We start from the raw sequence: 25944 nt of genomic DNA on the forward strand, positions 1-25944 counted from the left end.
ACACAGAATAAAGTACACAAGTTATTTCACCAAGAGTCACCTGAAGGAGGCTGTTTGAGCTGTAATGCTCTGGGGAAGAGTTTTCTCTCCTGAAGCATTCATTGCTGGATCTCAGATCCACCCAGAAGGCCAAGCTCACATCTCTACTGGTGCAGCTACTTGCTTCCATTAACACTGGTGCTGCAACTGTCGCAGGAGAGACTCTGGCTACCTGCCCTGCACAGGCTTCCCTTTGGAGAGCTGTAATACTTTGGCTGTCCCAGCCAGACCAAAGCCCCTCAGAACCTTTCGTTCCAGCTAGGTCAGAGATCCTCGGATTGCATTTTGTCTCCCCTGAGTGGCTTACGGGCAGTTCTTGGGCACCTCAGCAGCAAGGCAGACACACAGCCTAACAGTAAATTGAGTTCATAAAAACTGAAGAGTTTAGGTGGGGAATAATGGTGCCCACTTTTAATCCAAGCAGGCAGAGGCACGTAGATCTCTTGCAAGTTTGAGAGAAGCCTGGTCTACCTGGTGAGTTCCAGGTCAGCCGGGGCTACATAGTAAGACCTGTTTTGAAAGCAGAAACAAAGACAAAGACCTTCTCCGCGTAGACAGAGCAGATACTAAATACTCAGAGAATGTGGTACTGTCCTAGCCATATAAAGTGGCTGTCTTTGAGAATTGGCGATTGGGATTTGTAAGAATTACCTCTGCTCAAACTGCAGAAGAGCCATATATGACACAAGAGAGAGCCACAGAAAACTGGAAAATGTTCCAAGATGTGGCCCCAGACATTCACTGAGGAGAGCATACCCCAACATAGTATGCAACTTGGTCATTAAACTGCTGTTTCCACACAGGGCAATTAAGGGAATCCTAGCTGTGTGATAGCTGTGCTCGCTCCACAGTGTTGTCCTAACCAGAGACTTTCTTATTGTTTTCCCTTCTTTTCCTTTAATATGCAGACTTTAAAAATAGACCCAAATAGATTTCACAGTGAGAGAAAATGCTCCGTACTATCTTGGGAGTTACAATAATACTTTAAAATTCAGGTATAATAGTGTTGACTCAACTCTGTAAATGTACTCAGAGACAGGGAATCATATGCTTTAAACTAGTGAATTATGGGATGTATGTTATATCTCAATAAAGAAACTCTTTACAAAATATTAAAAAAAATATCACAAGGGTAGGGAAAAAAATAACAGGAAGATTTCTACCACTTTCAGAACATGTGGCCTGACTGTCTCAGAAAAGACGCTGCCCGCTGCCTATGTGAGCATCCTGAGACGGGAATGACTTGCTCACATGGTATTGGCAGAGGTGAAGGGTTAGTTGGGCTACCATCAGAAAGGAGAGGCAGGGGGCAACTCTGAAGTCCAAACAGCAAAATGAAAGCAAGCCAATTTTTCTATTTGGAAAGAAAGGCCAGAGCTACTGTCCACAGAGAGCTTCTTGCAGAGAACAAGACTCCCAGAGGCAGCCGAGAGCAAACTCTTGCTCCTGAGAGCATGAGTGTACTTCCTCACTACCTAAACTTACTTCCCACTCTTTCCCCGGGCTTCGAGGAGAAAGCCCTCCTTAACCAGTCTGATGTAGAAGTCACTTAAGCAGTTTCAGAGTCTCCACCATGGTGGCTGATTAAGTAGGTTCAAAGAACAGGAGTATGTAGCCCTTGTGTGTGTAGGAGCTGGGAGGAAGTACTTTCTTAGTACCTTGCACTTGCTGGAGCCTGGGAATTAACAAATTGACTGAGGCTTGGAAGTTCTAAGGCGGTTCTCGGAAAATGGCTAAAATGATGTAGGGAGCAAGGGTAGGGTAGGCACCCAGTCCTGTGGCACTTGTTATCCTCCAGCTTCTCTTATGAGGGGCGTGTCTACACATCCATGTTCACAGCTGGCTGTACATATCTACACACCCATGTTCACAGCTGGCTGCACATGTCCACATACCCATGTTCACAGCTGGCTGCACATGCCTACACACCCATGTTCACAGCTGGCTGCACATGCCTACACACCCATGTTCACAGCTGGCTGCACATATCTACACACCCATGTTCACAGCTGGCTGCACATATCTACACACCCATGTTCACAGCTGGCTGCACATATCTACACACCCATGTTCACAGCTGGCTGCACATATCTACACACCCATGTTCACAGCTGGCTGCACATATCTACACACCCATGTTCACAGCTGGCTGCACATGCCTACACACCCATGTTCACAGCTGGCTGCACATGCCTACACACCCATGTTCACAGCTGGCTGCACATATCTACACACCCATGTTCACAGCTGGCTGCACATGTCTACACACCCATGTTCACAGCTGGCTGCACATGTCCACACACCCATGTTCACAGCTGGCTGCACATGCCTACACACCCATGTTCACAGCTGGCTGCACATGCCTACACACCCATGTTCACAGCTGGCTGCACATGCCTACACACCCATGTTCACAGCTGGCTGCACATGCCTACACACCCATGTTCACAGCTGGCTGCACATGCCTACACACCCATGTTCACAGCTGGCTGCACATGCCTACACACCCATGTTCACAGCTGGCTGTACATGTCCACACACCCATGTTCACAGCTGGCTGCACATGTCCACACACCCATGTTCACAGCTGGCTGTACATGTCCACACACCCATGTTCACAGCTGGCTGCACATATCTACACACCCATGTTCACAGCTGGCAGCACATGCCTACACACCCATGTTTACAGCTGGCAGCACATGCCTACACACCCATGTTCACAGCTGGCTGTACATGTCCACACACCCATGTTCACAGCTGGCTGCACATGCCTATACACCCATGTTCACAGCTGGCTGCACATGTCTACACACCCATGTTCACAGCTGGCTGTACATGTCCACACACCCATGTTAACAGTTGACTGTACAACACTGTCTTTGACATGAAAAGGCTTTGTAACTGTGGGAAGAGTATTCTTCAAAGGTCCAGTAAACAATGCCACCAGAGAAGTAGGCTCCCAGGAGGTTCAGGAGATGAAGCAGAGCTGGAAAGCCCATGGAGGATCTCGAGGATGGATACACGGAGAGCCCTTTAGCACTCCCGAGCTGGGCAGGGAAGGCAAAGCTGGTGAGAGCTGTAGAGGAGTTACAGACTGTACTGGAAAGGTGTGCTGGGACCGTAAATGCTGAGCAGGAAGGTCCTGGCAAACTGTGAGGGCAACAGGCAGCTTTTGGTAAAGTTCCGCACTTGGGCTAATAACTAATAGTCCCCTGCCGAGGGTGGTCCACTGCCCTTCATGGGAAGGGGGCAGCCAATGTTCAGATCTGGATTCAACTCCATGAGCTGCCACACATGTACCTGATAAAGGTGCTCCATTACATAAAGTCACAGTTTGTGGCTTTCAGAACATTGAAGTTTGGGGGCAGAGGAGAGAAAGGCCAAGAGAAGATTAGCTTGATACTTAAAACCACAATACACCCTGTGACAGGAACAGTAATACAACTCTGCCAATCCTCTGAGTTCTAGAAGGAGCTCTGCTGAACCTGAAGGCTTCTGGAGGGGTGGGGCTCTCTTCATCTCTTCTTCTGGGGTCAAAGTTTAGTCTGATGCCTGGCACTTGACATGTGTTTGGTAGACACATGAATGAATGAACACACCTCCCAGTATTATCTGTTCAGGATATGGGTTATAACTTTCACAGCACTGCACAACTTTGGGTTCATATTGTTAAATTTCATTCCCACCCAGATTTTGCTCACCCCATCCTTCCTCCCTGACAGCCCCAGTCCACACTTTTCCCAGACTCAGATTCAGACTCCGTGCTGCATAATTTATATGTCCTGTCCTTGCAGGGGCTTTCGGTGTCCTAATTGTGCATGCTCCTTACTTAAGTGGCCATATCCGTACAACACTGAGAATATATTGACTGTGGTACTGTCATGGGCCTGAGGGGCAAAACCTGATGTGATGGAGTGTCAGTCCTTGCTGTGTACACAGTCGTTGGGAGCCTGTGTAATGTAGCTTGTGACGGGAAAACTGGGAGATAGATTAGTTCTATGCTAAAGCCTTTGACACAGCGATTCTGAACCCTCTGAGGAAGAAAACTGATTATACTGAGTATGGGGAATGCACATGAAATATGTACCTGACTGGATCGCTTCCATGGGCCAAAAACCCTCCTTCCCTGAGAATCCTTCAACACAGAGGGGCATCATCTCAGGAAAGCTAGGCTTGAGAGGAGCAGCGACAGGGGCAGGGCCCATCCTTAGTGTCATTGGAATGACAGAAGATGGAACACTGCTAGTCTCACAGTCTCAAAGGAACTGTTGACTTCCCTTTGCTTCATGGTTTTCTGGTCCAGGAAGAAGTGCTGGCTGCAAGCAGACCGTGTTCCTGTTGAGAAATAAGGCAGATCCTCATTACAGATCCAGCCAATTTTCCTAAGAATTGTACTTTCCTTTGTCAGATACTGACCTCAAACCTTTTCCACTCCATCCCGTAAAAGGCTGACACAGTGCTTTCTGCACTACCCTTTGTGCCTTGAAGTGATTAAAGGTGCTTTCCCTCCCTAAGTTGTCTAGGGTTGGGTGTCAAGTCCAACGGTTTATCTGAGTTTCCTGACTGAAATTGCTACACACACACACACACACACACACACACACACACACACACACACTCCCAACTTCACACAATAATGTATTTTTTCCACACATTTCCTATTTAGACCTTGCCACAATCCTGTCAAGTAGGTACTGTTTAACTTCCATTTTCCATGGAGCCTTATACTCAGAGGCATTATATGGCACACCCAAGGTGGGAGGAAGGGTCGTTTTTTTTCCTTCTTGAAAGAAATGCCTTCTTAGTGCCCATCCTCCCATATGCAAACTGTAGATTTTAGATCCGATGTAGAATGTCCACCGTAATATTTTAGGGTCAAGCAGACTGCATGTAAACTGACTAGATGATGAATAAATGTATGCATTGTACCTTAGCTAATGTGTGTGGGATGGACACACATCTCATTCACTCATCAGTTTAGTGGGTTGCACCCACACACTACACTCTAAGACACGTCACATTTGCCCTCTTAGGGCTTATAGTCCACCGCAAGGCACAAACATGAAAAGATGCTATTATAATAAAAAAAATCAGGATTTTGTTAAGAGCTACTGAAAAGGTACAGTGAGGGAGCTCTGCTTTGAGCGAAAGCTGGAGCGATTCCCAAGGTGGGAAGTCTGGTCTCTTTTGGTCAGGGAAAAGCACTTTTGAGCAGAATCTCCAAGAAGTCCTGGCAGAAGAGCAAAAGAAAGAAGAAAATTATTTCTTCCGAAAAGAACTTCGCCTAAATGACTGCAGGAAAGAAATCGTGAAGGTAAGAGAGAAGCCAGAAGCCAGTTTATGTTTACGGGTTTGGAGAAAACCGACAACAGTATCTGTGGAGCTCAGCGCGGCAGGAATGAGGGTGAAGGGGTTAAAAAGGGCGGACCGGAGCTGCCCGGTAGTCCCGCCCACCCACAGCGGGGGCGGGGCTACACCGAGTGCGCGCTGGGATTGGCGGCAGGGAGGGCGTTCCGCTAGGACCGTACCAACAGCCAGGCAGCGCGGAGGCGGGGGTGGGTGTGGAGTGGCCGGCTCCGCGGGGAGCGGCGGCCGGGGAATGGCCGGGCCAGCGGTGGGCGGGAGCCGCAGTGGCGGCGGCGGCGGCCGGGGGCGGTGAGCGCGGCGTGGGGCTGCCCCTCCCCGGAGGCGGCGGGGGCGGCCGGGGCCGCGCCGCACCGCACCGCGCGGGCGGCTATGGAGCGAGCCTGAGGCTGGACCAGGTGAGCGGCGCGGCTGGAGAGGGCGCGCGACCCCCGCCCGGGAACGACGGGAAGGAGGGAGGGAGGGAAAGCGCGGGCGGCGGGGGGCGGGGCACCTCCCTCAGGGGCCGGATGCAGGGCTGGGGGCGTCCCCGTGAGGCTGCGGGAGATCGGGAGACCTTGCGGTGACCGGTGCTCGCTACTGAGGACGGCCCCCAGAGGCTCTTGGCTCTGGCGTCGCCCTCCTGTCACACTAAGCTGGTGTCGGCAGCCCGGGGAGCAGCGCGCTCTCGTTCGGTCCCTACGCGGCCCTCTTGGTGGCCGAGGAACGACCTCTCGCTGAGCCCCTACCGGGCCCGCTTGGTGACCGGGGAGCGCTAGTGACCTGCAGGCCCTGGGCCCGAGAGGGCAGCCGTGTACTGGGGTAGTGAGCTCAGAGCACCAAGGGGCACAACTTGAGATGAGACTGTTCAGAGTGGGCTACGCTGGCGGTTTCATTTCCGGGTGTGATCGCCCGGCGATTAAGAGCTAGCCCTGCCGTTGCCTAGATGATAAATGTGGACGTTGTCTAGCTGTGTCCTTGATTATGGAGTCTGATAAGACATTCTTTTTAATCAGGAGTCAGTGATCTGTCAGGCTCCTGATAGGAAAGGTGGAACAACAGGGCGTGGATGGTCCTTATTCAATTACTTCATTTAAAGACTGTCTTCAGTAGGATGGGTAAGGCATTTACAATTGGAAAAAGGATCTGAGAACGGGTGTGAGGGTCTTCCCTACTCACCCAGGCTCCTTCCGGAGGAGATTTGATAGCTCCTGTTGGAAGAAAGAAATAATGCGATCTTTTCACTATTGAGGGCTTTATAATACAGCCAATACGGGTAAAATCAAGATTGTCATTCATTAACCATGCCTACATTGCTTGGGTTGTAATTTCACATTGATCCCCATTCCTTGAATTTATGCAAGCCATTTGAGTAAGCTGAAAGCACTTTTGCATGTTATCATCCCATGGAACAGGTTCAGGCATTAAAGATGCTAAATTATTTGCATAGGCTCTGAACCAATTTAAGGCAAAATTTAAATTATTGTATTAAATTAATAACTTAAAGTTTGTGAAGATGTTGGACTTAGTGTCCCAGAACTAACCATAACCTGTCAACAAGATGCCATCTCACATTAGAAAATGCTTATCAAAGGAGAACAGTGTGGGGCTGGGGGTGAGTATTCCCCTTTAATCACACCATTTCTGAGGCAGACTCAGGCATATATATGTGTGAGTTCTAGGCTAGAAAGGGCTACATAGTAAGACCCTCCCTCAAAAGACAAATAGAGGAAAATAATAAAGGTACTGTGCTTAAGTCTAGCCTCACTCATAATAAAGAACAAAAGTAAAAATGATGAAGGGAAAAGATAATTTTCAAAAGAAATGTCTGATGGGGTGGTATTGGACTCAGACACAGCTCACACCTTGAATCTCCAGGTTTTGGGAGGCAGAGGCAGGCAGATCTCTGAGTTCAAAGCCAGCCTGGTCTAATACACAGCTAGTTCCACAGAGAAACCCTGTCTTGAAAACAAACAAAAATCTGTAAATTTACAGCTTTGTGAAAATGGGATTCACTTGCTTTGTTCCCTTAGGAGTGAGAAAATAGGTACATTTTGTTTTTAAAGCACATGCCTTCCTTTTTAATATATATTTTGAACAAATGTATAGTTTGGAAAAAGCAAGTCACAGATCTTTATTTTTTATAATTTTTTCTATCGTAGAATTATTTTGTGCTGTTAATGATTACTTTAGTTACTTCTCTTGACTTCCATTTATAGATTTTAACTTTTTTCATACAGCCTTAAAGCTTTCTGTTGTTTTTTTAAATGAATATTTCTGTTTACTTTTAGGGCATGAATTAGCTCCCTTTGACTACCATTTCAGTGTAAAGCCAGAAACTTGAGCCTTCAGATTGGTAAGTGCTGAGATATTATAGTAGAGACTTGTTAGAACGTTCACAGTCACAGACAGAAGGAGCTTTGGATGTCAGGTTGATCTGGGATCGAACATGAGATAATTTTTGTAGATTAGGGCAGAGGGCACAGTTACCATGGGACCCTACGGCAGTGATTTATAGGGTGCGTAGTGTACATTGATTGTTGGTTGACTTAATAAATGGAAAGTGGTGTGAGGGAAGCATAAATGTTCTGTGCAAATTTTAGATCATTTTATACTCCCCTGCCTCCATTTTCCAATCAAAAGAAATTTTATTTTTTTAAAAAAAGGCAAAAACAATGTGTTTCAGATTTCTGTTGGAAATGTGTTAATAAGGTGGGTGTCTGCAAAAGGTGTTTATTTGATTCAGTTCTGTGATTACATGGTGTTCCAGCCACCTGCGGCCTGTCCACACTCTGGTCACAGACTTCCTCTGCCACTTGGACTGGCAGCTGAGCAGTTAGCTGGATAAGCAGTGTTTGACCATTACTAGGAAAACCTTGGAGTTCATGGTACCACACCGTTCCAGTAGCTTTAGTGCTCACTGCCCTCTCGGCCCTCACAGTGGAGATGGGAGAGGAAGGCTCTTTCTCACAGAAGTGCTTCTCTAGAACCTGTATATCTCTTCCTCTCTTCCTTCTGTGAGCCTCTGTGTGAGTGAGTTCAATGACATAGGCCTGGGGCACAGAACAGAAGCCCTTCCTTCCCTACTGAAATTCCCTTCTGACTAACTTACAGCGTAAATGTGCCAGCAAGAGCTGCTGGAAGAGAATGTAATACGGAGATTCTCTGCTACGTGGGTTGATGACAGAAATTAATAGACTGGTCTGTAAATAGTGAAAAGATCTTCTGATATAATTGTTCTTGCCAAAACCAACAGAAATGATTGTCTCTAGCCTAAAGAGTCTTGGGTGTCAGTAAGAGCTGAGTGTCAGGTAGTGCAGAATGAGACAGTGTACTTTGGTATGTTTGAGGGCTGTACTATATGGGATAGTGCTGGCCATGCTGGAGGAGACTGTTAATTTGGGTACATTATAAAAGGAAGCCGAGGAATATGAAATTATGAATGCATAAGGACAGCCAAATGCAGAATAAGGAAGTCGGCTGCTCTATGTTCTCAGATGTTTACTCTGCTGTTTTCACCTTTGCCTTGTTTAATCTAATGTTGAGAAATAATGCATTAAGTGCTAATTCTTACTTTGGGTATGCACTTGTGGGAAAAGTCTTACAATATGTTGTATACTTTGTGTCTTTATAAATGTGTAGTGTAATCCTGATCTCATTTATTATTACTAGGATCCACTCCTGACAGTAACTAAACACAGATTAGAGGTGTTTGTGAAATGTAGGCTGTGCACCCTTGCCTTTTTACTTACTGGATCTGCTTTTAATAGTCTGCCTACCATGGCTGAAAAAGCCGTACAGATTCTGGGCTTCTGAGGAGTAGACACCTAGGTCATTCTGCTTCCTCAGATCAAATTTAAGATAGTTAAATATCTTGCTAGGTTCTATAGTATAGACTCTTCTCTCAACATTAGTAAATGAACTTTGTAACCATTGTGTGGTTACCCAAAGACCTTTTCAATTTATTTCTTATTTTTAGTTCCTTGTGTGTATACACACCCTGCATGCATGTATTTTATGTAGTTCTCTGTGTGTGTATACACACCCTGCATGCATGTATTTTATGTTATGTAGTTCTGGAAGACAAAATAGGACAGACGAGAAGACTCAGTGAGTAAAGGTTTTGCCATGCAAACAGGAGGACCTGAGTTCAGATCCCCAGCACCCAAATAAAAACAGAGCACATGGCAGCCTTTAGTCCCAGCACTCCAGAGGCTGGGACAGGATCCCCAGGGCCAGCTGACTAATTAGACTAGCTGAACTAGTGAGCTCTAGCCTCAGTGAGGGTCTCTGTCTCAGTAAATAAAATGGAGAAAGATTAAGGACAGCACTGAACATGTAGCACCAACATCTCACACCACACACACACCCCTACACATGCATCTACATGTATAAACACACACGTTTAAAAAGAAAACAACACAGAAGATGACATAGTACTGGACTTTGTTTCAGAAATTGTTGTTGGTAATACTTGAAGATCTGGTTCAGCTTCTCTTATGTGTCATATATCATTCTTGGACAATTGAACTTTCTTCATTCTTTCTCCTGAAATCTCTTGATCGTCTTTATTCCCAACTTCATCAGGAACCAGGTTAGCAATAACAGTAATCTTGAATGGGGTGAGCATGTAGCAGTGTAGACAATTTTGAATCTGTAAGACTGGTAAACATAGTAAACATTTCTGCTGTTTTTACTATACTGTGTTTCTGAATTCATTATAGGGTTTATTTCTCCGTGTTTGTAAAAAAAAAAAAAGAGCCATCTTTAAACCAAAGTATTGACAGTCCAGAAGAAATGTTTTTAGCTATAAAAGTCTCTTTCCCTTGCTAATCACTCCTATTAGGGACTTGGAAAGTACAAAAACAGAATAAAACATATCTCCTGCCCTCAAGCAACTCACTAGACAGTAGAAGAGAAAGGTATGCCAAAACCATGTGTATAAAAACCATGTGTATATGCACACATGCTCGTACACACGTGTGTTCCTTCATCCTCTAAACAATTGATCAACTTAGAACCACCTAGCCATCATTTCAGCACAGATCTGTCAGAGTTTTCATGATTTCTAAAAGTTACTTTTTGTGGTTTGTAAGCTTGACACATTGACATACTGTGGAATATAGGGGTAGAACTAAGGTGCCAAGTAGGCCTGGTTGTGTGCTTGAAGCCCCTCAGGAAGATCATTTGAGCCCAGCATGGGTAGCAATATACCAAGACTCTGCCTAAACAATGAATAATTACATAGTAAGGTGTTTTTATTGCAGATGTTTATATACCTTTTGAGAACTGTAGTGATTTGCACCTAAAGGCAATTCTGATTTAAAAAACAAGCAAACAAAAAACTAGAGGGAAATATTTGAAATTCCGTATTCCCACAGCATAGATGAAGAACTTTCTGTCTCACAGCCCTAAGTGGTGATTTATGTACTGGTAATCGAGTAATGGAATACCTTGAACCTTTAAAGTACTTTCCACTAATGTCTGGGTCACTGAAAAATGCCTCTCTTTTTTGTGTACCGGGTCTTGCTAAAGGTCTTTTTATTATATTTTTAAAAGGGAGGTTAGAAGGTTGTTTTGAATTAAGGTTTAAATGGAGATTAGGTTACAAGGTTTTCTTTCTTTTCTTTCTTTCTTTCTTTTTTTTTTTTTTAAGAGAGAGTAGTTTTTTGTTGCTATTTTCATTTTAGTCTCACACCTAAGGCTTCATTAAAGCCTGTGCTTGTTTTTGTTGATGTTCTTCACAGGGAACTGTTAAAGGACTTCCCATGGAAGTTTCCTATTGTATAGATAGTGTATGGATGTTTAAATGGATATATTAAGGAAAATTTAATAGTCCAATTTGGACTTGTAGGAATTAAATTTTTTCAATACCAGTAGTTTTAATTCACTCCCAACACTTAAGTTTTGAAAGCTTTAGGTCTTAAACAGCTTTAAGGACAGAGTCATCTTTGAACATAGCACATTTTCTAAATGAAAGACTTGAGAAAGGCATGGTGTATTTCTGATTTTTGTATAAAATAATGTAGAGCCATACTGTCTGTTTTAGTTATATTGACTGATCATGGTGAAATGTTTTTTTATGGCTAAGGGTCAAAGGATGTAAATCCATAACAGCTAGTGAGCACGTGACTTACTGTGCTAATGAGCATGTGACTTACTGCTATAAAGCTAATGCCAGTTCGGTCAGTACAGTAGGAGAAAGGGGTTAGAAGTTTTGCTATTGGCTTTGGCTGAAATACAAAGGGTAGGCATTATAAGCTGAGCATGTGTAGTGTGAATGTGTGATGCTAGCCTCAATTGCACTGTGTAAGTAAGGTTGTAAAGTATGTAAGTAGATTTTAGTAAGTGATCCATACCAGGGTTGGATATGAAATGACTCTCCCAATATGCCTAGGCTCAGAAGTAGAACATAGTTACTTGTATAGCTTTTGATCAAAACAAGCTGCAAAGCCTGCTCAAATCAGGTGGAGAAAAAATAGACCCCACCAGTTGGTGGGAGGAATTGTTGATGTCTGGAAATAGTCCACAAGAAAATCCTAATTAAATTCAGTTCTGGGCTGCCTGTATAGTCTCTACGGGTAAAGGCACTTGTCACCAAGCCTGATAATCCATGAGCTTAGTTCCCAAAACCTACAAGGAGGTCTTTTGATTTCCATACATACATAATAAATATACAAATAGAAAAGCTTTGCATTAAGGTCTTGTTTTTTTCTTAAACTTACCAAATCTTCAGTTTTGCTGAAGCCAACACTTTCCAAAGAGATTGATTGGTAAAAAGAGGATAGGCGAGAACATAATCACACAAATATAGCTATTTAATAACATATTATTAATACTAGCTATTTAATAACGTCTCTGCCACAAATCCTCGAGTCATCTACACAGCATGTTTGTAACCAAATATTTGCTTGCTTTGTGGTACTTTACAGTCATAAGTCATTCATGTGGGAAGAGCCTAATTTGACTGGAAATTCTAGCAAAAAATAAGTGAAACTTCTATTTATTCACTTTTACTAAAACTTTCACTCTTCCTAGCTGTGAATAAAAGTTGGAATTAGCCTTAAATTGTCAAATCAGAGGCCCAGTCAAAGGGGCTCAGCTATTAATGAGGCTCGGAGCCTCCCTAGAGCTGTGACTTAAAGGACCTCCCCAACCCGGGAAATATTGGTCCAGATGTTCTCAGTGTTTCTTAGCTACCTACATATGTGAATTTTAACTGCACAGTTTATACATCACTGCATCGATACCCTTTTCCATATATCTTCTTTGCAGTCTCGTTCTTGAACAAAGGCCTTTGTACTAAGATGCCATGTTTCCTTCCCTCTGAATCCATAAAGCTCTTGTAGAAATACTTTACAGTCAAAGGTTTGTCCTTCTAAACATGTATCAACAAGAAGGATTGTGGTGTATGTGTGTAAAAGAGGAAAGAAAATGAGCTTGTGTGACAAGCCCCATGTGGGCTGCTGGGGACTGAAGGAAGTGTTCCAAGGAAGTGAAGGTCTGCGTCCCAGGACTCTGTGCCACAGACTGTCATGTGGAGACTGTTGGCAAATGTTTTGCTAGCATTGCCTCTTTTACACTTAACACTTTCTGAGGTATGTTGTTTGAGTCCACTTGTTCTTTGAAGTAGGCTGTGTTTCATATAACAAACATGAAAACAAATGACCGTGTGTGGCTGAACAGTGTTGCACTGTGTGAGCATTTACAGCAGGAGGTGAGGACGTGAAATAGAGCAGGCAGTGCCATTTTGGAAATGCTGGGGAGGTTGTCATGAGTAGTGTGAAAGATATCCAGTGACCTGCTTTTCTTTTCTTGCATCTGAAGTGCAGAATCTTAAAACTCTAGTTTGCAGAGTATATAATATACTGTTTGTCTCAAATCTGAAAGGATAATAATACAGCCCAGAAGTTGGGTCCTAGGCACCGTTTCTCAATAGAAAGGAGCAAGGGGATCCTCCTAAGAGGTGTGTTTCTGGGCAGGGAATTAGGAACTATGTACAGGGCAATTTAAGGCAGAATGTAGTTACACACTAGTCAGAACATCCTTAGAGCTGGGCCTTGAGAGAAGGACTGAGCTTTAACCAAGGAGATTAGGAGAAAGGGGGCATTTGAAGGGTGTTAGGGTGAGGAATGGTGGAAGCAGAGGGCAGCTATACATCAAGAGGAGACCCAGCATCTTTAAGTTCATTTGTCGGGAGCTAAGATGGACAGTGAGGGAGCTGCTCACTCAGAATCACTTAGAGCAGTGTTCTCAACCTTCCAAACACTGCAGCCCTTTAATGCGGAGAAGTGGCTTTCGACCTTTCTAACTCTGAGGCCCTTTGGTATAGTTCCTCATGTTGTGGTGACCCTAACCATGAAATTATTCTACTTCATAACTGTAATTTTGCCACTGTTAAGAATTGTAATCTGTTCTCGGTCCAATGGTTGGTTGAGAGCATCTGACTCTTTCTCAGGCTCTGACAGAGCCTCTCAGGAGACAGCTATATCAGGTACCTGTCAACATGCACTTCTTGACATCCACAATATTGTCTGGGTTTGGTGACTGTATGTAGAATGGATCCCCACAGTCTCCCCAATGCAGGAGTTAGAAAAAGGACTGAAGGAGCTGAAGGAGTTTGCAACCCCACAGGAAGAACAACAATATCAACCAACCAGATCTCCTCCCGCCCCCAGAGCTCCTAGAAACCAAACCACCAACTAAAGAGTACAGATGGAGGGACCCATGGCTCCAGCCACATATATAGCAGAGGATGGCCTTGTCAAGCATCAGTGAGAGGAGAGGTCCTTGGCCCTGTGAAGGCTCAGTGCCCCAGTGCAGGGGAGTGCCAGGGTGGAGAGATGGGAGGGAGTACGTCAGTGGGGGAACACACTCTCAGAGAGACAGAGGGATGGGAGTGGGATAGGGGTATTCCAGAGGGGAAACCAGAAAAGGGGATAACATTTGAAATGTAAGTAAAGAAAATATTCAGTAATAAATTTTTGAAAAAAGAATTAAATTTGTTTCCTAGTGGTCTTAGGTGATCCTTGTGAAAGAGTCATTTGAACCCTAGCTAAGAACTGCTGATTTAGAATAAGCCTTTAATGCCCTCTTAAGGGATTTTTAGAGTTCAGGATGATCAAGGGACTAGTTAGGCTCCACTGAAGCCCATAGGCCCAGACATCTGTTCTTTCCAGGGTCAGGTAGGAGGAACTGCACATTACACTGAGCTGTGGCTGAGGCTGTAGGCGTGGAAGAGAGTTGTAAAGAATAATGCCAAGTCACAGGCAGGTATGCAGCTACCACTCAGCACACTCAGATGGCAGTGGACATGCTGCACAGTGAGGCCCTATCTAAACAATTCCTCTCCTTTCAGAAAAAGAGGACACTAGTACCACCTGCAGTCTTATACCCGGTCTGTGGCAACTCATGAGTCACAGACATGAAAGCACACTTCCCGTTTTCACATCTGCTCACTGTAATTCTTCAAAGATGAATAGTGATAATGTAACAATTTAATTCAATTCCCCCAATATAAATTTTTTTTTGTACCTGAATATATGAATTGTTTGCAGTGCAGAATTGGTGAATGTGTTCTTCTGAGGCCTTTCCAAAATGTAACACCTATAAACTGGATTTCCAATATGAATCTTTTTGTCTCAATTCTGGGACTGTTAAAACTTCCTATTTCATTGGTAATTAGAAAGACAGATATGGCTGGGGTGTATAGTTCAGTGGTAGAGCATTTGATTAGCATCCCCAGTACAACAAACAAAACAGCTCCGAGACCGGATGGGGTGGTACTTGTCTGCAGTCCCTGCAAGTGTGGAGGGGGAACAGAAAGATTGCTTCAGGTTCCAGACCAGCCAAAACAAACTAAGACAAGTTTGGAAGTGCTATTTATTTGTAATGTGAGGGAAGATTCTTGATTCTGCCTAAAATATGCATAACCATTAGATATATATTATCAAAGTCTAGTTAGCCAGACTTTAGTTCCAAAGTGCATTTTATAGAAAGGAAAAGTCTGTTTAGCTTTTTCCTTTAGCCAGAACTGCAGTATTCAGCTGTGACTATTTGGGATGTAGGTGCTAAAGATGCTGCTAGCTTTCTGTTTCCTTTGTCACTGCCCCCTGCCACGTGTACTGTTGCCAAAATGAGAAAAGAATGGGATCGTTGGAGCTAATACTGAATCCACTCCTCTGACACTGCCAGTGTGCATGATTACCAGGAATGGTTTACTGAGTGCCGTGCCAAAGCCGATGCATCACAGTTACCGTTGGGATCATGAAACCTATTTATGTGCTAACTTAAGAATAGCCAATACAAACAAGGACCCATACACTTTTGTCCCACCTTGATGACACAGAGCAGGTTCCGTGTCATTAGAACTTGACTTTAACTCTCACTTTCTGCTTCCTTCATGAAAAGAACAGGGAGGAGTGATTGGTCCTTCAGAATGAATGTCACATCATCCAACTCAAGGCAAGGCATTGCTCAGAATGTTGCTTTTGCATTGTTTCCATTTGTTAAAGAAGCCTCAAGTTTAGATGGAAGTGTCTCAGCAAAGTTGTTTGCTCTGTTTTCTGTGTTGGTCTTACTTCTTAGATGAATGGTGTGAGTTGTCAGTGAATTGTAGAGCGACAGCCCCTGTTATCTTCTTGTCATTTACTGTTCCATTGCTGCACAGTACAGTCTGTAGGCATGCAGCAGGGTGAGCTTGTGCACACTGTAAAATGGCTCTGTGGAGGTGGGCAGTAACCATGTCTGCAATCACAGCACTCGTGGGTTATCAGCCGGAGGATCATCAATTCAGCCCTGGACTATGAAAGACCTAGTCTAAAAAACAAAACAAACAAACAAACAAACAAAACCTCAGTGGAGTGGAGAAGCAAGCTCTCAGCGTACAAAGGAAACGGAATTGTTTGTTCTGACAGGTCTGTCTGAGAGTTGCTCAGAGTGTGGTGAGCACACACTGGAAGCAGCACTCAGTTTGGTCCCTGGCATTAGCATGCTTGCTGTGTGCCCCACCACTCAAGGCATGACCGTGTTAGACTCCGTGAGCTCTCTGCTCACAGTCTGTTAGCAGCCAGATGGCTTAGGGAAATGGTTTTTCTTTACTTAATTCATCCAGATTTGATTATCTGTACTTTCCCAGGAAAAATAATTAGTGGGGGTCTGATTAAGGAGAATACTGGTCCAAGTGTTGCACTTAATCACCGATCAGACTTAATCTGTCTGATCACTAGGTATTTGCTTTTGAAAGGGAGTTAGGCCTCTCCCTGGACCCTTGCTGTTATTCTTGGGAGTTCCTATTGCACAAGATATCAGAAAATTTATCTGTTGGAAGGAACTGAGAAGTTACATGATAAGGGTTCACTTATGGATCTTGAACAGTAAAACTTGGAGTTAAGAAGTACACTTAGTTCAGTGTTTTGCTTTTATTTTTTTCTCTCATTTTTTTAATTTTTGGAAATAAATATAACAGCCAAATAGTTCCTAGATGAGCCCCTGTCCTAATTACAATGGGAATGTGTTTCTTATAATTTTCAGTGTATCCAATTCTTCTGAGGTCTTTCCCACACAGTGTTCAGTTAATGGGCCTTCTCGAGCTCAGTATTAGCAATGAATCACTGAAAGGGTAAGTCACATATTCAAGGCTTGCAAAATGTAGAGGTATAAGGCTGGAATTCCTGATCAAATCATACTTTGTACTTTGGCCTACAGGGATGGAGGAGGCGTTGCAGTGAAGAAATATGTAATCATGGAGTTGCCTTGCTGATCATCACCACCTGTTCCTGTAATAAGCCAGCAGGGACGTGGGTCAGGAAGAGGCCACCATGAAGCTGAAGCAGCGAGTTGTGCTGTTAGCAATACTCCTTGTCATCTTTATCTTCACCAAAGTTTTCCTGATAGACAATTTAGATACATCAGCTGCCAACAGAGAGGACCAGAGGGCTTTTCACCGAATGATGACTGGCTTGCGGGTGGAGCTAGTGCCTAAGTTGGACCATACCCTGCAGTCTCCTTGGGAGATTGCAGCCCAGTGGGTGGTGCCCCGGGAAGTGTACCCAGAAGAGACACCAGAGCTGGGAGCCATCATGCATGCCATGGCCACTAAGAAAATCATTAAAGCCGACGTGGGCTATAAAGGGACACAGCTAAAAGCGTTACTGATTCTTGAAGGAGGACAGAAAGTTGTCTTCAAACCTAAGCGGTGAGTCTTTATGTTAGAAGGGGTATGAGCTGGTTGCTGACTCAGTCAACCTGGGGGTCATAGAAGAACATTCTCCTGACTATTCTCAGTAAGATGACTGAGCTAGACTGGAACATCTCCGAAGTCTTTCTAGTTCTGAAGGTTCCGTGATTCTTTGGAAGAAATCTGTGGGAACCTGTTTTGATTCCTTTAGCTCTTTTAAAAAAGTCAGATATAGTTGTCTGCATCAGGAGGGTTTGGCAGAAGGATTGTTACAAATTGGAGGGCAGCCTGGGCCATTATAGTAAGGTACAAACAAACTACTGACCTTTTGAACACAGCTAATGTTGATTTCTCTGGGGCTTTGTTTGTTGGGTTGTTTGTTTTGAGACAGTTTCACTATATAACCCAGGCTGGCCTCAACTTGGTAATCCTCCTGCATCATGCAGGCCTGAGCTTCCATGCCTGGCTATTGATTCCTAATATACTAAATATCTTTAGTGTGGCAAGTATTAGAGGTACAAAATGAACTGAGTAGAAAATAAAAATTTGTAGCCCCCTTCACCAAAAGTACAACTGAAAACTGGATATGCAAAGATGAGAAGATAGGATTAGGTTAGACTTCAAATGGGGGAAGTCCCTGTCAGTGCTGAAGAATTGATTCCTTGTTGTATTTGATTTCTGTTTTTTGAGCAGTTTCAGATTCATTTAGGGAAGAATACTAGGTAAGTCCTATTAACTACCTTTTCCTCCAATTTTTCCAAGTTTACTAATGTTGTTCAATTGTCTAATTGATGAGCCAATAATAGTATGTTAATTTAAGTCCAAAGTTTGGCTGGGCCTAGTGGTACACACCTTTAATTCCAGCACTTGGGAGTCAGAGACAGATTTCTGAGTGTGAAACCAGCCTTGTGGTATACACACACACACACACACACACAATATGTGACACTTATTGATTTCTTTTTAGTATATTATACAAGTGCTTTTTTTCCTCAATGTATTTGTATTCATTCTAGAAGAAATTTGATATTTATAGGCAACAAACTCCTGCAGTGAAGAGATACCATGTCCAAGGCAATGTTTATAAAATTGGGGGCTGGCCTACAGTTTCAGAGGCTTTGTCCATTATCGGCATGGCAGAGAGCATGGCAGTAGGTAGGTGTGGTGCTGAGGAAGTACCGCTAGGGCCTGATCTACAAGCAGAGTCAGAGAGGAGATACTGGCCAGGACTTTTGAAACCTCAAAGCACACCCTCTCTGGCACGTTTCCTGTAACAAGGCCATACCTCCTAATCTTTATAATCCTTTCAAAAGTACTGCTCCCTGGTGACTAATGGGGGCCATTCTTATTCAAAGTTACACTAGCTAAAGCAGTGTGCTTCAGGTTTGAAAAGAGACCTGTCTCAAAAGTAATAAGTAGAGAGCAATAAAGGATACCAGCCTCTGGCTTCTGTACACACTCACACGGGCAAACATCTATATACACACATATGTGAACAAGGCCAGGCATGGTGATGTGTGCTTGTGATCTCAGCACTGGGGAAGAAGAGTCAGTGGATTCTTGGGTCCCACTGGCCAACCAATAAGTTCCATATTAACAAACACTTTAAAAGTTAGATGGTGCGTAAAGAATGAGACCGTGGCTATCCTCTAGCCTCCTCATGCGTGTACACACATATGCGTATACCCATACAAATGTGGAGTCATATACAAAACACAATCATACACAACTCAGAATTCCAGCCTCCTGGCCCCACTGTGGTTCCTTCATTTTTGATTCTTACTCCTCTTTGCTCTGGAGCCTACCCTCCAAGTCCCTAGGTGCCTCTGGTTCATGCATTTCACATGGCCACTTTAGCTAGTGGAAAGGTCCGTGAGGCTTCAGCGGGAGGATGTGCTGTACTGCATCTCACAGTTTCTCGGGACTGTGCTGAAGTCCTGTCCCCAGCTGAGTGGCCACCTGCAGCAGTGGTAGATAAGAGTGCTTGTTACTGTGTAAGCTGACAACTAAAAGGCTGCCAGTCAACCTAAGAAGCCTAGGAAATTTACTTGCACTAGGAACTTTTAATGCACGGTTCAAGATCAGACTGAGAAGATGGTGATACATGATTGTCTTCTAATAGGACCTGTCTTAGTCAGGGCTTCTATTCCTGTACAAAATATCATGACCAAGAAGCAAGTTGGGGAGGAAAGGGTTTATTCAGCTTACACTTCCACATTGCTGTTCATCACCAGAGGAAGTCAGGACTGGAACTCTAGCAGGTCAGGAAGCAGGAGCTGATGCAGAGGCCATGGAGGGATGTCACTTACTGGCTTGCTTCCCCTGGCTTGCTCAGCCTGCTTTCTTATAGAACCCAGTCTACCAGCCCAGGGATGGCTCCACCCAAAATGGGCTGGGCCCTCCCCCCTTGATCACTAGTTGAGAAAATGCCTTACAGTTGGATCTCAAGGAGGCATTTCCTCAACTGAGGCTCCTTTCTCTGTGACAACTCCAGCTTGTGTCAAGTTGACATAATACCAGCCAGTACAGGACCTTTGTGCCACTTTGCCTTGAGAATGTGCTTTAGAGTAGGGCTTTACTCTTCTAAGGATATCGAAGGTCATTTTCTGCTTGATGACCACTGTTTCAGCATCAGAAATGCTTGTGCTCCATGGCACTGCTCTTCATGTGAGTCTCAGCTTCTGTGTCACAATTTTCTTCTAAAGTCCCATAGGTCCCTTTGGTTCAGGAATGCAGGGGAGCAGCCGTAGCTGAGTTAAACACTTTTTCCTTCCTAATTAACAAGGTTTAAATTGTATCTGTGAAAGAAAGATGCCAGTTTTCTTTATGTAGTGGGTGTGGCATAAAATCATCAGAATGCGTTCTAAGATTGAAGAGAACTTAGAAATTACCTCCGTACAGTCCCGGGTCTTATAGATAAGGGATCACTGAGGAGCAGAACAGAAGGGTTTTGCTCAGCGCTGTCCTCTTACCACCAGTCAGGATACATTTGAAAGAGAATAGGAATGGTTATTCAAACTGCTGTTTGCAGAAGCACTTTTGCCTTCGTGTCAGCAAGAGCTTCCCCAAGAAACTTCTCCTGTGAGCCTTACAACATTAATAAACATTTTAAAGACATTTATTAAGCAGCATGACTTTGGGTGGAATACAATGCTGGAGATACAAAGATGGTTCTTTCCTTCCATCAACTCACTTTGTGATTGTATTTAAACTGAAAGACGTTTTAGGATTAAACCTAACTTCTGTGTTTTATTCAAAGATGATTGCAGAGGTAGAAACAGGATTCTGGTTTTCATCTTAACTTCTCTCTCATCTGCCAGCTATTTGGTGTTAACACCCATTTCTCAGGGCTGACAGAAAGGGAATGTGTGGAACAGGCTGGGCTCCCTGACAGGTGGATTCCCCCTCCTGTGCTGCCACTGCCAACACCGATGTAATCCACGTCTGCATCTGCTTCCATTTCCCTCTGCAGGTACAGCAGAGACTATGTGGTAGAAGGGGAGCCGTACGCTGGTTATGATAGACACAACGCAGAGGTGGCGGCCTTCCATTTGGACAGGTGTGGTCTCGTGCGTCTTTGTTCCCATTTCTGTGATACAGCAGTAACATGTGCATGCTCCGTTTATAGCTGATGACTTAGTGCCGTTGGGGTTCTGTAAGCACACACAGTAACGTTTTAAACATGAATTAATTTTTCAAATTTTGCTTACATGTATGTCTGTGCATCACAAGTGTGTCTAGTAACCACAGAGGCCAGGAGAGGGCCTTGGAGTCCCTGGAACAGGGGTTACAGAAGTGAGTTGTGGGGATGTTGGGAACCAAGTCTAGGTCCTCTGCAAGAGCAGCAGGTGCTCCTGACCCGAGCATCTCTCCAGCCCCAATGGGGTTAACTGTTTTTAACCCAGACTTTACTTCAAATCATTTATGTCAATCATTCTTGGCATGCCTTAGATTGAATTGGTTGAGGTATTGATTGGTAAATAAAATATCAGAATGAAAACAGAAGTTTGAATTCAAATCTCTTTATTGAATTGGCCATTAATTGGTCTTCATAGCACTGTTGCTTTGTTTCTGTTGTAAATACTACTGATTTATTTCCATCACATAAAATATATAGCATGGAATTGAGACTGGATTTTGTACAATGTATATACAGCTTCAAAAATAAGAGTAATTTTTTAAAAAAGAAACAAAAAACATCAACGTGAAATCTAATATATAACCAGTGCTTGGCTGTGGTAGCACACTTGTCATCTTAGTGTGAAGGGGACAAAGGCCTGGGGACTGGGCATTCAGGGATGGTTTGGGCTACAAAGTAAGATTAAAGCCAGCCTATCCATAGCAAGACCTTATCTCAGAAAGCTGGAGGTACGGGGACACTCTAGAAACGTTGATAGTGTTCTCATAGGTGGTTCCTCCTCATATGCACTCAGTCTGCCATAGTGACGAAAAGACATGGTTGTAGGCTGAGGAGGGAGGTGACTCAAGTAGAACATTTGCTTATATTGTAGGTGACCTAGCAATGAAAACAGCAAGAGAAAGAGAAGCTGTTTAGAAATGTAGTAAGAAATTGGAAAAGAAGGCTGGAGATGGCTTAGTGGTTAAGAGCACTGGCTGCTCTTCTAGAGGTCCTGAGTTTAATTCCCAGCAATCACAAGATGGCTCACAACCATCTTGTTATGAGATCTGTTTCCCTTTTCCGGTATGTCTGAAGACAGCTATAGTGCATTTATAATAAGTAAATAAACCCTTAAAAAAAAGAAAGAAGTCAGAAAAGAAAAGGTAAACTTTTGTCTTTTCCTGAATTAGTAAGCGTTTCTCATTTTCACACACACATATATTCATTCTCTCTCTCTCTCTCTCTCTCTCTCTCTCTCTCTCTCTCTCTCTCCTCTATTTTTCTCACTCTGTGTGTGTGTGTAGTAGAATGAGTCAAGAACACAAAGGACTCAGGGCTGGAGAGATAGCATAATGGTTAAGAGTACTTACTGCTCTTCCTCAGGACTTAGGTTAAATCCCCAGGACCCATACAACCATCTGTGACCCCAGTTTCAGGGATTCCAGCAGATGTGCAGATTGTTTACGTACGTACATGCAGGCAAATGGTGCACACCTGTGATCCTTGTGCTTACACAGCTAAGGAAGAGGAAGTGGGGGTTTGACGATAGCCTGGGCTACTGTGTAAAACCAACTAAGACAGACAAGTAAATACTGTAAGCACTTTAGGAGAATAACAGCAGTTATTAGAGGTGCTAATGAATACTGGACAGGTTTGTTGTCACTAGAAATGTTTAAAAATTCCTTGAGATCGTGGCTTACTGTTTTCACCTGCTGACATGACAGAACTTTTTAAAAATATAATGTTTTATTGTCAGGAACATATTTAATTTATATGTTGCTTAAAGCATTGTTAATTTTGTTCTGTGTGTTAAGAACTATGTTGCTTTGTATCAGAAATCTTACTGTTTATAGCAAAGTTACTTTACTACCATTTTGTAATAGAAAAAAACTGATGGTAACTTACTATTCTAAATAGGGAAAGAGTTAAGTGAGTCTATAATATTGTGGATGTTTGCAGCCTTTTAAGGTAACTACAGGCAGAGTTGCATAAAGCCAACTCCTCATTTAGATGCACATTAGAATCAGACTGTCCCCAGCATTGTCTGTCTACGGTCTTCCCTTCAAACTCCCTGCTTTCTGTTTATTGGACACTAGCAGGTCATGAAGAGAGCCTTATTCCTCACTTCTACATCAGTATACCCAGCGTAGTAAATTTCATCAGTCTGACGTATGTAAGCAATATATCATTGTTTAACTTTGTATCACCCCCAATTATTGCCACAATATATTTTCTATAGCATTAGTCTAGTAAACTATTTTCTGTATAGATATGATTACCATTAAGCCACGTATAGTGGGTTATGCCTGTAATTACAGCACTTGAGAGAGGCTGAGTCAAGAGAATTACCATGAGTTCACAGGTAAACTGGGCTACAGAGTGAGATCCTGTTTAGAAAGAAAGAAGATGCTGCTGTGGCAATGGTAACACACACCTTTAACCCAGCACTCAAGAGGCAAAGGCAGGTGGATCTTTGTGAGTTCAAGGCCAGCCTGGTCTACAGAGATATAGGACAGCCAAGGCCTCTGTTTGTATTTCTAGTGCTTACTATTAGAAAGACCTTCAAATGTGTCTTTATTTAAATTGTCATGTGGTTGTGTTGTTTGGTTAGTTTGCCCAATTTATCAAAGCTTTTAATCCATCTGAGTTTAAATACAGTATTTTTTAGTGCTTTATTAACACTTACTTCTAGTTTGACTATGACACATTTTTAGCAGAGAGTACTGTGATATACCTGTGTTGCCCTTCCCTAGGTTTAACAAATTTTACATATTGCTTGACTTGCCCACTCCTTATTTTGCTGAACTGTTGAATAATGTACAACTTGACATCATGAATTTATGTAACTCTGAAAACCAAGATTTATTCACCATCTACCTCTGAAACCTTAATATCTTTAACAGGATTGATCATGGTTTTTGAAACTTAACTTAAAATACATCCCCAAAGATTTCTCTCTTCTCTCTTCAACCTTCAAAACTAGGATTCTGGGTTTCCGCCGAGCTCCCTTGGTCGTTGGCAGATATGTTAATCTGCGAACAGAAATTAAGCCTGTTGCCACGGAGCAGCTGCTGAGCACCTTCTTAACTGTAGGTAAGAGATTCTGGAGGGAATTTAAATAGGGTCATGGTCAGTAAGGTCAATAAGTGGGTACCACTGACCAAGTAAGGTGGATGTCTTTCACACCTAAAGAACTCATGGGAAATGTAAAAGCAAGTAGGCACCCTGGTTTCATGTTAAGTGTGGAAATTAGTTCTAGTGGTAAGAATGGAAAATGAGAATTTCACCCTAATACATACTTCTTGAAGTAAGAAGTGAAGTCATTTGCCAATAGCAAATGCAGTAACTATTTCTGTTTGATCTTCTAGCTGATCTTCAAATGCAGGATTTGGCCTAAATCGATTACTGTCTGCATAGCATTTCCTGGATATTTGTAGTACTTACATTATCTTGGGAACTGTCTTCTGAGAAGTGAGGAAACCCGGGGGCTAAGGACATGGTTTAGTCAATAAAGTGCTTGCCATGCGTGCATGAGGACCCGAGTTTGAATCCCCATACCAATGTAAAAAAGCAGACGTGGAAGCGGCACCTGTATTTTTGGCACCGAGGAATTGGAGACTCCAAATTTCTAGATTGGATAGTTAAGTGAAGTGGTACAGAAAGATAATAAATCTGGTTTTGGATATTTTGTTTTAGGATGATTTATGAGTTTATGTTGGCGTACTTTTTTATGCTACTTTATTGGGTTCTTATAGCTCTACCTCCCTTCCTGTTCTTGTTCCACCCTGATCCCTTCCAGTCTAACAACACTGGGTAGGAGAGAGAGAAAGGTAGAGAGGAAAGAGAGTATAGACCTCTTTGGACTACTTCTTGCTAATTAGTGGTATTGTGTTTCTTGGGGCCAGTCCAGTTTTCTTTATCATGATATCTCCAACTTCTAGTCTTTTGCTCACAAATATTTGACAAACCTCAAAACAGAAGCCAGGAGCAGCAGCATTCCTTTTGGAGTCCCCCAATCCCCTGCCCTTGCTTTCTTGGGGCTCTGGCATTTATTCCCTCTCCAGGGTCCCCAGAATTAAACAATCCACAGCTGGTAAAGACATGTCCCTGCTAGAGCATGAGGCAAATCATAATCACCTATTGTGGTTATGCCACACCTGAGATTAAAACAAAAACATTCACAAAACAGAACTGGGTTGTTAAACCAAAACTCTCACTACAGGTTTGTGTGAACTAGTCAGTAACGAAAGGAGAAAGATCTAGATGGAGGCTTCGATTTGATAGTTCACCTGAGGAGAGTAAGGAGAACTTCAGTGATCAGATAAGCTGTTTCTGGAGTTGAGTATGTCCATGAAGTGGTCAGAGGACCAGGAAAAGCACATTTAGTCGTATAAAGAGTAAACAGGGGGCTTAAGAGCACTGACTGCTCTTCCAGAGGTCCTGAGTTCAAATCCCAGCAACCACATGGTGGCTCACAAGCATCTGTAATGGGATCTGATGCCCTCTTCTGGTGTGTCTAGAGACAGGGACAGTGTACTCATATACGTAAAATAAATAAATCTTAAAAAAAAAAAAGAGTAAACAGATGCTGTTGATTGCTCTCTGACTGTTAGTCACAGACTAAGCATTAGCATAGACTTGTTTTTACTGTCTAACTGGAGGAATGCTTATCCTCGGAGAGCTGTAATTACATGCAGCCCCTGACTAGTTGGTTTATATTTTAGGGACTGGGAACATAGTACAGTGGTAGAGCAGTTGCTGAGTA

At 43.4% G+C, this 25944-nt stretch overlaps 1 protein-coding gene across 2 annotated transcripts in view; it reads left to right on the forward strand.

Annotated features, from left to right (window-relative positions):
* Window positions 1–5683: 5683 nt before the first annotated feature.
* The window catches only part of FAM20B (FAM20B glycosaminoglycan xylosylkinase), a 34826-nt gene continuing 14565 nt past the window's right edge, over window positions 5684–25944 (forward strand). Inside the window, exons 1-5 of one of the 2 annotated variants that reach the window (XM_080940793.1) lie at window positions 5684–5801; window positions 7674–7738; window positions 17089–17578; window positions 21033–21119; window positions 24163–24272. In XM_080940793.1, the coding sequence (XP_080796919.1) occupies window positions 17202–17578; window positions 21033–21119; window positions 24163–24272 (574 nt within the window). In that variant the 5' untranslated portion in view covers window positions 5684–5801; window positions 7674–7738; window positions 17089–17201. Of the gene's footprint in view, window positions 5802–6933; window positions 6998–7673; window positions 7739–17088; window positions 17579–21032; window positions 21120–24162; window positions 24273–25944 lie in introns of those variants that run through there. The other variant, XM_080940794.1, reaches the window with a different exon arrangement.

This window comes from Micromys minutus, assembly GCF_963924665.1.
Source record: "Micromys minutus genome assembly, chromosome: 1".
Taxonomy (NCBI): domain Eukaryota; kingdom Metazoa; phylum Chordata; class Mammalia; order Rodentia; family Muridae; genus Micromys; species Micromys minutus.